Consider the following 14,389-nt stretch of genomic DNA (forward strand, 5'->3'; position numbering starts at 1 on the left):
ATATTGGTATATACTGGTTATTTAACACGCACAAGGGTTTTGAAAGATGTTGTTGAGACTCTTAACGTGTAGATGAGAATATGAAGGTAGGATAGACGACAGGAATGCACTGCAAATCCCCCAAGACACTAAATGATGTACAAGTGGATTTATTACCGTAGGTCCTTATAAATCTAAGGTTGGCCTGAACTCCAGGGAGAGGTTAATGGATTACAAAGGGATGTGGTATCGAACCTCAGAGAAGTTTATACACCTCATCAATATGTGAAATGCAATTGATCATTTAGACCTTGATAAATTAAATTCATACACTTGATAATGTATGGCAATATTCAGAATCCACCGTGTGAGGAAAAAAAGTGTTTTTTTTTCCACCCAGCCGTAGAAAAGAAAACAAACTGGCAGTGATTTGATCTGTGATGTTGATGCTACAGCTTGCATAACATTCTTAATTCTCCAACTGACATGTCAGCAGTCAAAATGCATTGTGGGTAATATAAGCACTATGTTTTGACAAGCAATAAGAATGCCTGCAAGTAATCTTTTAATTTAGGCACTTATGCATGTTACATTAACATTTGTATTACTTTACCAGAACTAGTCCAAAAACACCAAACACAGTCATACAATACTATTCTTCTATGTCATGTCACCTTATAACATTTGTAGTTTGTATGCCGGGTTAAGGAAAATACCCTATAGTATTCCAGCTACCAGAAGCCGAAAGACATCTAAATAAACAAAACATGATCATATATCATCATGTCACTTAGTCATTTTCAAAGTGAAAGCTAAAAGAACCTAACAGCCCCTGCTCTGTCATGCTTTCTGAAAACTCAGTAAAGGGTGATTGATGTTGTACAGTGCACACCTACAGGAAGTGCTGTTGTATTCTCAATAGGTCAATCAGGTACTACAGGCAAAATAAGAGCTGGTTAGGAGAAAACAAAACCAAATAATTCCAAGGACCACAAAACAAAACAAAACATAACCTGAGGATTACAGCTAAACATGTATTTTAGTATTTACAGGTCTGAGGATGGCTATTTTGATTCAGGCCTGCTGTTCGTTCCCTAAAGCAACAAATATTTATAAGCTTTAAATGTGTTAAAAATGAAACTCCTGCTGTCAAAGTTTTTTTTTAGCCAAATAGAAAATACATACTGTTCCTGAAAACACTCTCCATACACAATCACATTTCACACAAACATTTCAGGAAGATTAAAAAAAAGAAACGGCACACCCACAAAAAAAGTTTTTCCTAATTAAAACATAAATCCCAGTATTTTTAAAGAACTGCCCCTTTAAAAATAACACATAGAATGTACTTTGTGTCTACTTGGTTAAAAATGAATGAAATGAGCTCATTCTTCAGATTAACCAAAATTTATTACAGGTGCGGCTGAGATAGAGAGCATTACAGAGAACCTAGCACTGAAACTACAGTGGTTATGAAACAAACTGGTTAGGTATGTTTTTAATCTACCAGCATTATCTCACAAAAATTGATTTCTAATACATCAAAAATATATTTTACAGTATACTGCAATGTCATCTGTATTATTTAGCACTTAATCTCAGTCAGTGCAACCAAAAAAAAGAATCTGTATGTCAGAACCAGTGTCTCAGAAATGTGCACTTCTTCTCACTCACAAGCTCTTCTTGTTAGCTAGCGAGTGAGTGAGTAATTCAATAAGTCAAGTATTCATTTATTACTTTCTTTTTCAATCATGGGGCAATTTTTTTTTACCTTCCCCCATCCACCTCCACACTGAAAAAAAGTGATACAAGTTTTGCAACTTCAATCTGTGGCAGCGCTTCTTGTCTTACTGCAGCTTAATTACAAAATATTGGCGCCGTTTTCTGTAAAGATTACTCACTGTAGGAGGCCCTACATAATTTGGACCGGAGGGTTTGTCACAGAATATAATACAATGCAACTGGGCTTTCTGTATTAGATTTCCGCTTTTAGCCTCCTTGACATTTCAAGCTGCATGAACTAATACATCTGTTATTTGTTGATCATTTGATTATTAACATACTTCACAAACCAAATCAGCTGCCCTGCTGGAGACACAGACACAGCACAGCAGACAGTCTGGATTTTCTCGCCTGCTACGCACAAACACACTTGCAAAAAGATGCACAATTCAGCCCTTCAGTGAAAAAAGGAAAGCAGGGGAAAAAAAACATTTATCTTCCTCTCCTTTGAGCGTATGAGCACTCTGACACCGGCGTGGAACAAAGCCCGTCATCACATTCTAATCTCGAATTTCAGGGCTTTTATTTCACCCAAATGCCACCCTGCTGGCCTTGTGAATTATTGACAGACTGACACCAATGCAAAAGGACACATAAAAGAGGCTAAAAGCTCCGGCCCTGGAAGAGCTTGTCCTCTCCTATTGCCATCAACAGGGAGACAAACTCTGCTAATGCTCCAGCTCACGGAAGCTCACGGTAACTTTGAGATTGAAGTACCAAAATATGATTCCTGACCCACAGCTGCTCTATACAGAAGAGATGTCCTGTGCTCTGCTGCCTCTTTGGTCTGATTAAGAGCCTCAGTACAATTACAAGGACACCAAGGCAAAAGCTGTGAATTATCTGATTGAATCATGAAAATTGAAAGCTGTAAGTCACACACAGTTAGTACTGCAAACGGCTTTTAACGTCATTCTGATTTGACTATTGTCATTTCTCCTTTCAAAGAAATATGGTACTTGGCTCGGCATGCAGTCATTTAGTTTGCATGATCAAAAGTAAACCCAGTACTTGTCGGTTTTAAGCCCACGCCTACTCCTTATTCTGCTCAACATTACAGGAAGAAGTGGACAGGGACAGTGAAGACAAGTTAAAAAAAACAAAAACCAAGAGAATATTTGTGAGCAGAGAGAAGCAGAAAGAAACAAAGCCATCAGCAGAGATGAGACGTGTGTCTGTGTGTTCTACTGTTGTCTAATCAACCTCACTCTCATTGCTGGCACCCTCGGGCCGCCTCAGTTTGTCCACCTGTTCGTTAATCTGTCCATCCCCACCTCGCCGATCCTCTGTCTGGATGCTTAGATCCTCCTCCTCCTCCTCCTCCTCCTCCTCCTCATCTACATGGCTGACATCATCCTCCTCTTCCTCCTTCCTCTCCTCCTCCCCTTGCACCTCCATGCGGATCTGGTCAAGGGGAAGCGCCGTTGAGCCTAGGGCCACAGTGCAGACGTCGCCATTGATGCCATGTGCTCCATCAGGCCCTCCCAGTGCATCCTGGGGGCTGTGATGTCCTTCTTTGATGGGGGAGGAGTTGGCGGACTCGTTGCTGACAGGTGAAATGTCACTGCTGCTGTTGGTGTGGTTAACGGACGGTGAGCCTGGTATGGATGGTGGTTTCAGTGGAATCTGCCAAGAAGGGATCTTAGGAATTGTGGGAGTGGAGGGGAACTGTCTCCTGTAGGGGGAAGTGGGAAAAGGGTTGGGTGGCACACAAGAGTGTTGACAAAATTAGGCTTGATCTTCAACAAAAACCTCACCGGTGACCAAAAGGTGTGAAAAGAGCTTTCCCATGATGCAACCAACCACAACTGGGCATAGTGTGACCACACTCAACTATATATAGATGTTGACTAATAACACAAACACAACTTATATTTTGAAATGCAGCCGCACACCAAGCATTCTACGTAATTCTCATAATTGCAGCAGGGAAGATGGTTTTCTCCCCCAAACAGCCAGATGTTCATCACACCTGGGAAAGATGCTCTAAGATTTTTTTTTAATTACACCCACTGCAGCTTTTAAGATCAAAAAGACAATGTTGAATGGGTTCAGTGCTTCCAGTTTGGAGATGATTTAGATCATTTGAACAGGAAGGGAACAAGTTTGGAGACAGATGGTGATACAGAGCCTTTATTTTGTGATTCAAGCCTTTGCCAGAAAACTCATTGCGAGAGGCAGGATGAAGTCAAGGAAGCAAATGACAAAGGGATTGTTACTGATTACAATGCATGGGGGGGGGGGGAGAACATGCTCAACTAGACAGTTCTGAGGCAATTTTTGTCCTCGCCTGTTTTCAGATGTACACTCTTACTTCAGGCTTCATTATAGACACTGATACATAATCATGCATGCTAATGGGCCTGACTGAGCTGGGCTGTACCTGACTAGATTGAGGAACAGAGCTGGTAAGAATGAGGGGATGTGTAGCGGTATGCTCATCACAGCGAGTGCCTGAACGCTATAATGCCACAGTAACACAGCAGTTAAACAAAACACCTTGCTTTAAATAAACCGGTAAATTCTGTCTTTATATTACAAGTACTTATATTTAATTAGGAACAAATGGATTTACCAGTTCTTTCAATTTCTCTTTTTTTGTAATTTCTCTGGTGCAATTAAGCACATGTGTTTATTCTGCTTACCAATACCAAGTATTAAAACCCACGAGACAAGCTGAAGCCTGCATTACGGTAATTGTTGAGGCACACTGTGAAGTAAAAGAAATGGTCCAATCACGTATAGAATATACCAGAGTAATATAGCATTATGTATCTGGGTAAAAATAACAGACAGTACAGTGTGCTTTACATGTACCGGTACCAAAGTAAACATCAAGCTGATGGTGTTTCGCAACACTGTGTACTGCACAGACATAAGGACCTAAGCCTTTTAACACACACACACGCACACACACACAAACACACGGGATGTTTCATGTGACAGGGGTCTAGATAACTTTGTTACCTGCTGAGCAGTAAGCCCTTCAAAGAGGCAATCTCAGCCTTCAGTTCTCCAACTGTCTGGTTGTCCAGGATGCGATTGGATGAGGATGAGGCCTGTAGGAACACAGGTGAGACACACAACTGTCACAGACACATAAGCGATGTTCAGGTCACATGCAGGGTTGCAGCACAAAGTCAGCAAACTGTGGGTCTTTCAACATTTCTTCTGTGCTTTGTATTAGTGATATAAAAAAGCCATAAAAATGTGTATTTAAAAGGACAGGCTATGTAAATAAATATGGAAAATGCAAATGCTAAAAGCCACATGTTTTTGTTTACTCAGGCCATCTGTCACCATAACAACTTTACAACTGCCTACTGCTGGTGATGAAAGAAAAGACAAACAACCAACCTACAGACACCTTTCTGGAGTCAAAAAGTCCAGTGAGTGTGATTCATGCTATTTTTACATAATTTTCCATACTATCTAGAAAAGATTAGGCCAGTGTGTGGTGTTTTGGATAATGACTATCTTGAACAATGGCCACATTCATGAAGGCAGACCAAAGCTAGCAGTTTGTTTTGTTCTTTTTGTCTTTTATCAAAGGCGTGTTATCACACACACACATACACACACACTGGTACAGCATGAAATGCTACAGGGGATAATAGCAAAGTATTTGAATGGCAAATTGCTGCTGAAAATCCATCTCTGCAGCACTTTTTAGGGGTAAGCTGGACTTTGACAGAGGGAGCTGTAAAATGACGGTTTTATGAGAGGAAAAAAATACTTCAAATGCAGTGATAATGCATTTCTGTAGCTGCTGAAACAAATGTCAGTTATGGGAACTAAAAGACCTGAAATAGATGTTTATTAGTGGGCCACTGACCTACACGGTGGTACTGAACAGGTAACAGCATACAAGATTCTTATCTGACACCAACATTACCATCTGGATCCGAAGATCAATCATTTTGTCAGTCAGACAGCAACACTGTGCATCTGTTTTTTCCTATTCAAGCAGGTGTAACCTAGGTATAACATTCTATCCCTAGCACAGTCTAGTCTCAGCTGGCCTCTCCTCACCACCAATTCTTTAATGATGGCCTTGTGCATCCAGGCCACTGGACTGGGAACATTTGACGGGGTGTAATGAGTTGGCATTGTCTGTCTATGATGACAAAATATTTTGAAACCCTGTGAACCACATAACTGCTGAGCTACTCTCAAATAAAAAGCCTAAACATGTGCGAGAGCAGGAGGATAGGCTGAGGAGAACAGAGGGAGTAGAAGAAGCAGACAAGGGAAAAAGTGGGATAAAAGAAAAGTAAAATCTGCAATTAAGACTCTCCTGACTCACAAGAGGAAGCTTGTTAGGAAGCGTGGACCCCCTATCGAGGGGAGAGGGATAACTTGGACTCTTTTGGTTGTAATTAAATATAAGAGAAATTAATTGAATCACATCTGAAAGGGATCAGACTCATTTACAGTGGAAGGAGGGGAGGCAGAGGAGGAGAAGTGAAGGGAGACAGAAAAGGAGGCAAGGGGGAAGGAGGTTTTTTTGACTCTTATCGGCTCCTACACCTCACTGATAAGGAGCTGTGTTTTAGTGGTGGTGCATTGGAGGCCTGCTGAAGACACTCTTATTACAGCCGTCACCTCATTAGAACCATCTTAATCCCTCGCCTCCCCAAGGCACCCGTATAATAAGGCTGGATTCTGCTTCTCTCATTTTATGTTGAAAAAAAATTAATTGCTGTATAGGCTGAGCTAAAAGATTTCCAAGGCACATAATCAACTTAAGAAAAAGGCAGAATTTCTTCAAATAAATGAATCGCGATCATTTCTATATACTTATGTCAAATAAAATAAGAAGCGTTGTTAACCATCAGCTACATACATAATATGCATTATCTACAGAGCAGCACCATATAATATCTCACATCAAGGCTTGTCACACAACACTAACTCTGACATATGTCTTATTAAGTCTGAAGAAACCTAATTAAATGTTGGGCCAGGGCTGAATTTCAGCTCTGAGATACATTATGTCAGAGTGTATACACACACATTGTAAGAATTGTGTGTTAAGTGCAGGAGGTGCTTGGGTGGAGGCTGAGTGGTAGGGGTATCAGTGACTGCAGAGAATATGCAGACTTTAAAAGCTCCACCTGAAGTGCCGATACATATCCAATAGACCGCACAAGTGTGAGAGACGTGATGTTTTAACAAACTGCTGATCAAAATATTTAACCTCTGTGAGTATTTATCAGCTCTGACAACAAAGCATTCTAACACTTGACAGGATGCTTTCTGCTCTGTGGCTATTACAATACAGAGTCCAACTCTCATGCCATTATTCTTACTATTTTGTTACTATTTTTGGAAGTATACATTATGTTTACTTCTTTCTACTTCAAATCAACATGTAATTTGCATTTTGCAAGACTGCCCTTGGGTACTCACTTACTACATTTCAGCTGTACAGGTGCAGGGTTCTAAAGGTTTTATGTGGCCTAAAGTGTGGAGAACATAATTCTCCACTTAGCACAGAACATTGCAACATTAATTATGTTTGAACAAATAACCAGAAAACAAGTGACACAACCAACTAGCACTAAAATAATATAAACTCCACCTAGACGCTGACTATAATCACCCATTACTGTACTTGCTGTGTGTGTTTTACACTGTGTAAACAGTGTTTATAGTAAAGATACCCCCTAACTGGTTTAAAAGCCTTGTAACTAATATGTCTCGGGTGGGTTCCTGGGTGTGATGGGGTCGGCCTCTTTCTGCTGGTTAACTAAGTAGGAAAAAAAAAAGCTAGTCTAGCAGCACCCAAGGATGGCAGCGCATCTGGCTAAATGAAGATAAATGCCTGTGGACCATTAGCAACAAGATAAGATCTTTAACAAGCCTTGTTTAAGAGTGTCTGAAGGCAAATTAATTCACAGTTATTCCGCCGGCAGACAGTGTGTTTTCGTGTAACACATGTATATTTATGATGGAATTAGTTTCAAAAGAAAGTCCCCAGAGGAGTGTTTTTGAGTGGAAACACTGGTACAGTGCAATTGATTTCACTCTATTTATGCACTTTCCCACTGGCAGTTTGTCTCATGCAAGCAAAGGGGCGGTTTCTAATCTTCTATGTAGTATCCACTAATAAAGAGAACGATCAGTGAGTTGAGACAGCAGGGCAAACACTGTTAACAGGCAGATTTGTAATGATAATGGAGCAGAAATAGGCCGGGCTGTTTAACAGCATGGAAGAATCATCCTGAGGCAGCTCTATTCTTAACAGTAGTGACAGAATACAGCAGCATTTACAAATGAAAGAGGAAAAACTGTCCCAGGCTCTGAGGTCTGGAAATGTGTAGGATCAGCTTGCACTGTGTGTATGTGTGGACATGAGTCAGTATGTCTAAACTCACTTCCATAATGAGGTCCCCAGTTTAGGGACAGCAGACGCACGCCCAATTGAGCGGTTTCAAACTACGAGAAGTGTTTACTTAGCAGCTGAGGAAACAGAAGTCTCCATGTGTTTTGTGTTAAAGGCACATTTCCGTGTTGAGAGGTATAATTGCTAAGCGTGGCGCGCTTTGAGCAGCGTGGTGAAGCAAACCCTGAAAGCCGCAAACGGTGAATGATAAGTAGCTTTCCGGCTCCAACATGTGTTTCTCATCACACATCCCGGACCTGAAAACAATTTCCCAATTTCCCCCATGGCCTGAGACAACAGAGGACCTCGTGCCGACTCAGAGGGAAAATTTAAGATCAACGCTATAACTATAAAGCAGAGTTTATGATTTGTTTAATGGGTGTTTTGATGGGAAATATACTTTTTATACACTACTGCTGTCCAACAAGGCACTCATAGCAAATGAAGTCGACACTTTTTAATTCAATCTGTGATTTAGAGATGACGAAAACATTCCTCATCCCTTTATGCTGGAGGCAGCTCATTGTTTAAATTGGACTTCCTGTCTGGCTGAGGAAAAAACCTTAGATTGCTCTGTTTCTGATCAGCATGGAGTCAAATCAGATCATCACTCCCACATACTCACACATGCTGATATGGGACAACATGGCTTTTTTTCCAGCCACACAGAGACAATGTGTGGCTCAGAATCTGAAACAGCACAAAATGAGCTATGAGTCGTCAGTTTTTGATGAACCTCGTCCAGGGAAGAGATCCATATTTTTCTTCCTCCTTTGTGCTGAAGCAGATGTGACCGCATATGTTTTCCTGCGATATCCAGATGCTACAGCTACACACCCATGTGCTTAACAAGCTGTGGACATAAAACATTGTCTAAGATTGTCTCTTCCAAGGCGATTTTTAGAGCCTGGAGATCATAAAGCGATTTATGAGCAGTGTTATAAAAAGCAAGCAACATTTCATCCCTGCACATAAGTTTTTAGAACAATCACTCAGTCCAATTCATCTAAACACAATTCTTAGTAGATTATGGACAATGTCTATAAAAATCAAGGCAAAGAGGTGTGATATGGTTAAAGATTATGGTCCCATGATGAGATGCACCTTACTTTTTTGTGGATTGTGTTGTGATGATATACTGTATAATAAGACTGTCTGTCACTTTAGGTAGTTATGAATGGTAGCGTAAAGATTTTAGTACACAGAGGCCTCGAGAAGCCTCTTCTCATCAATCTGCAGTTTTCAACTTGCAAGTTTATATTTACTGAGCTCTTCTGTAATTTCATAGTTACTGCCTGTCTAGCTTTCCTCAAATACCTCCATAAAAGAAGGTGCAATATGTAACTGTCTACAGCAAAGACTCACTTGATGACAGTTTTGTGAAGTCATTTTATCTCACACAAATATGTCATTTAGTGAAGTGATCTACTTTAGATGGATGGATTTATATTTAGGACATTTTGGAACCACGTTAAAAAACAGCTAAATATTTACCATATTAGTGAGGGGTGGTAGAATAAAACAGAACATCACATTTTAACTTAATATAAATAAGCAACAAATTGCTGGTGTTAAGTGAAAAAAGCCAAGTTGCCAGTGTGCTACCTCTGCTGCACCCAGTTCCTGAGAGAGCTCCTGGATTTTCTGCTGCTGCTGGACAAGATGATCTTGGACAGTGACCAGGGTCTGCTGCAGCTGGCTGACTGTAAAACAGCAAGCAGAAAAACAAATGGTAAATTCATTGAAAAGAGAGATAGGATGTAAGATTCTTCAATTAGGTTATTTTAGGGATATATAACTTGACTTTTTTTTAAATGACAGAACTGCTGAGGCTGAACTTGTGTCACTGATCAAAGCCGTCCTCTAACAATCGCAATCAAAGCTAATACCAAGTAACTTTAGTCACAGCTTTTTAGTCCGAGGCTCTGGGGGGAGGGGGGTACATAGGATGGAGGTATTAATCTCTAGTGTCTGAACTTAAATCAAATAACAGTCTCTAACCTTCCATTATCCACCCAGACACTGCCTTCTAATGCATCTTAAATCCTCAAACGATCAACAAAGAAAAAACAAGGCTCTCATTTGGGAGGAGGCTGCCAGACAAAATGTCCCCCCTAATCCTAATAAATATTGTTCTTTTTCCATTGACTTTGAAGATTGAATTAGTTCAAGTGTTGGTGTTGGATGAAGGTGTATGATTTCAAATAACACTGGGCACAGTTTGTTGCCCCCTGCTTCCAGTCACGCGTGTATTACCAAACAATGCATTAAGTTTCCCCGAGCTGATTATATTACAGAAAACCAATAAACATTCATATAAATCATGGGCGTGTAAAGTGTTAAATCAAGCCTAATAGGATTAACATCAACAGATATTGTGGCGGTCCACTGCTGAGGTTGTCAGGCCAATGGTTAAAAGCCTGAGCAGCAGCCGGCTGGACGGGATGTAAAGAACTCCTCCTCTCACATTAACCCAGGCCAGCAGAAAAGAAGGAGCTGTGTTTCTTTTGAAAAAAAAAAAAAAAAAAAACACAGACAAAATATTTGATCTTTCAAAGACACTAATATCTTGTAGTGACACCTGTGTTTAAATGGGTGGAGTTGTATCAATATAGGTGGGGTGCTGAAACGTTTGATCTTTTCATGTGTGCAGAATCCTAAGAAATACGAGTTTGAGCAGGATCGGTGGTTGAGCCAAAGACCATTGTGCAAACAATTTGAGAGTTACTCGGTTTGTGATCCAGAGTATGACCAGCCTTTCTGAAGACGGTAATAAAACTAAAATACAGTGGCTATCCATGCTTAAAAAGGTGTTACTATGACAGGGTGTGCACTCTAAACCAAGAGCTGCCCTATTAGTCTTTGATTCCACCTCACCACAAAACAGCTTATCCAGATGTGTGGGTCACTCTGCCAGCCTGTAATGCTGTGCCTCCTGAATTACCATTGGCAACACTTTTTCAGCCACTTCAGCCAAATAGTGCACACAGCTCTTTTCATGTCTCTCCACAAAGTTGACTCCTTTGTACTGCTCATACACTTGACAAAAATGCATAACTTCTTATTCCCAGTCATCACAGATATGAAGCCAAGAATATTAATAAAGTCAATGACTTTGGCCAGGCATGAATCAGAAGAAGACTCTAGTGTTGTGTGTGCGTGAGTGAGAAAGAGAGAGAGAAGAAAAATCAGACAAGATGATGTGTGAGGCTTGCAGCTGCTGTGAGGAGGGTGCACACATTGTGTATTCAGTAAATTATTCAGTAAATACCTCCATATAATGTACACTACATATGTCCGGGGCTGTCTCTGTCTTTAATGGCCAGCTGGTCACCAATATGGCTCCCACCAACAAAGAGTGCCCAAACAGCCGCACAATTCCATTACAGCCTGGGCTCGCTGAAGTAGTTCCAAGATCCATTCATTAATTGTCTGTGTGAAGTTGTAGGCAAATCATAATGGGAGTCAAGGCCCGTACTCTTGAGCTGGGGCTGGCGAGAGAGACTAATGTAGTCCCCATTCAAAAGAATACATCACCTCATTGCGCCTGGCACTAGAGAAATACATGAACTTTAACAAAAGGGGGTTCAAGCAATTGGCAGCAGTGAGGCAGTCGGTCGCTATTACTCAGTGCAGCGAGAAGAGAGGGAGTGAGAGGGAGAGGAACACAAAAGGAAAGCAGGGGGAGAAACTCTCACTGTAATTGCAACCCCTCTCCCCAACTGTTAACTACAACAGTCATTAACTACAATAGCAGCTTGGCTACTGCAGTCATAGCAAATTAGTTCCCCACATTGGCTGAAGAAAAGACCTGTGTTTTTCCCCCTTACTGGAGTCTCACCTACACTCTAAAGAAGAAACACACTAACAGTAAAATCCTGTCTTTAGTGACAAACACAACTAGGTTTGCAAGTTGGCAAATCTCCAAAAAGTGATAAGTATGCAGAGCAAGAATGGGCAGTGAAGTAGCCAGAGGAAACATGTTTGCATAGTTAGGAGAAAATGACCATAAAAGAGCATATATTTGTTAATCAGATTTAGAGTGGCACACATCGCACGCAATCTCACACAATTGCAGCCTTCCACCTACCTTTGCCAGCCAGAAAACAATAGCATGGGTGTGACTGGATAAAATGTTAACAGCCATATTTTCATCTACAGTACATGGGTCCGTGACAGGAGCTGTAAACTCAGATTCTTAATAGGTTTTAATTTTGAGATGAGGGGAAATAGAACAAAGGGTTCTTATATTTAAAACAGCAAGATCATATTTATGATTCAACTTTAGTTCCTCTTTGTCTCTACAGCTTAAAATACACACAGGTCTCTTTTTCTACAGAAGCAAGTGGCTCTACTGACATATTACTATTATAACACACGAAAAGTTACTTAGAATGTACTGCAATTTAAACCTTGTGGTATAAATGGTGTTTTTAACATAACATCAAGAATTTACAAGAGTTTTATTAAAATACAAAAAAAACTAAATTAAGAAGGTAGTTTGCCTAAGCCCATTTTTCCTGCAAGGCCACCTGTCACAAAATGGGATTGGTACCTTTCAGGTGAAAATACACTCTGGTTCAACACTACTGCTAACGAGACCAAAGTTTGTCAGAGTGCCTCTCATTTACGCCTCCCTGGATTTTTAATTATACTGACGAAGAGCTAGGAAAGCATCTTCTCTCTCTCTCTCTCTCTCTCTCTGCTTCTCTCTCTCTCTCCACATGTGACAGCCAGGTTGAGATTCCTCACCTGTCCAACATGGGAGCCGCACCTGTCACCGTGCACTTAATCACACTAGGGCCAGTGCTGAGCCCAGACACCACACAGCGCCAAGTTGCACACACACACACTCGGCACACACAAATACATGCACACAAAATTAAAATGAACTTTCTGCCCACCTACGGGGAAGAGGGTGGATGATGATGGCATTGGAGCTTTGGATGGGGGGGTGAGGTTGGTGCAGGGGGGGAGACGGATTGGTGGGGGGGGAGAAAAGTTGTCATTTCCCAACTCCTCATTAATATTCTGAGGTTAAGAGCTTTTCAGCGAAACGTAATTAATTGAGCCCGAGCCTGACAGTAAACAAGCAATTTCAAATTAAAGCGAAATGACAGCGGCGTCATTTGTTAAAAACGTGCGGGGCCCCCCGATTTTGGCGACAGATAAATGAGGGAAAATGTTAAGGAGGGAGAAAGTGATGAAGATATTAATCTTCACCTGTCTGTGTCAGCGTGCCACTCATTGCCGCAATGTTGCTTTCCATCCTCTGCAGATGCTTCTTGTCCTCTCGGCTTCCAATAATGAGGGGAAGGATGTATTTCTGCAATTAAAAGCATGCAACAATATTAGACTGTCTCGGGTGGAAAGGGGCAGAAAGATTAGGAAAAACCAATGCCACCTAGACATGTCAGTGTAGGTCAAAGCATTGTTTCATTAGATTTGTGAATCATTGTCTAAACTGCAGGATCAGGTACATGCATTTATGTACACTAGTGTAGTAAGGCAGAAAATTAACCCACACAACCTGAATACAACATGAAAAAATTCAAGTTATTTGTAAAACAAAAAAAGCTCCAACAATATAAATATATATAAAAGAAACCCATCAAAGTACAGAGCTTGTATGAGAAAATGGGTGTTACACATTGAATATAGTCTTCCTGAACCAAAAACAATGTTATGTTGTGCATCATCTCTCAACTCTCTACCGAAAATGTGTGTATGACAGCCAAATGAGGATGTTTGTTATGAGTGTTACCCAGATGAGTATCTTGTGAGCATTTCACTAAATACTTTACATGTGTGTGCAGAGCCAAGTTCACCAAATAAAATCAATGTCTGTGTAGCTATCCCTGAAGAGACCCACTGAACTATTTTCAGATACATAAATGTCTGTATTTTCGGTTTGGTTTAATGTAATCCCTTACTGCCAGTTTCCAGCTCTCTGCCGGGTTTTCTCTCCAGCTCAGGTGGCAAGCAGCCACACCAGCGCAAGTAATAAACACTTTTTAGAGAAAAAAGATTAAATGGGTGTCAACACGTGGTAATTAATAAGAGGGTTGCTGGGAGTGTGGTGTTTACAAGGTGCGCCATAACATAAATAAAGTATGGGCAGAAGCCTGGACATATGGTGCGACTGGCGCTACGCTCTAGTGACATGACAGCAACCTGTGCCGTCCCACCAGGGAATCCCACCTCCCAGGTGACCGGTGGCTGGCAAACACTGCTGTATGT

General features: G+C 41.0%; 1 protein-coding gene across 1 annotated transcript in view; it reads right to left on the reverse strand.

Annotated features, from left to right (window-relative positions):
* Window positions 1-521: 521 nt before the first annotated feature.
* Window positions 522-14,389, reverse strand: part of pex14 (peroxisomal biogenesis factor 14) — a 40,318-nt gene continuing 26,450 nt past the window's right edge. Inside the window, exons 7-10 of the mRNA XM_028410645.1 lie at window positions 13,373-13,475; window positions 9,755-9,852; window positions 4,729-4,820; window positions 522-3,436 (exon numbers count right to left, since the gene is read on the reverse strand). Coding sequence (XP_028266446.1) covers window positions 2,956-3,436; window positions 4,729-4,820; window positions 9,755-9,852; window positions 13,373-13,475 — 774 coding nt within the window. The 3' untranslated portion in view covers window positions 522-2,955. The remainder of the gene's footprint in view (window positions 3,437-4,728; window positions 4,821-9,754; window positions 9,853-13,372; window positions 13,476-14,389) is intronic.

The sequence above is a fragment of the Parambassis ranga genome, chromosome 7 (genome assembly GCF_900634625.1).
Source record: "Parambassis ranga chromosome 7, fParRan2.1, whole genome shotgun sequence".
Taxonomy (NCBI): Eukaryota; Metazoa; Chordata; class Actinopteri; family Ambassidae; genus Parambassis; species Parambassis ranga.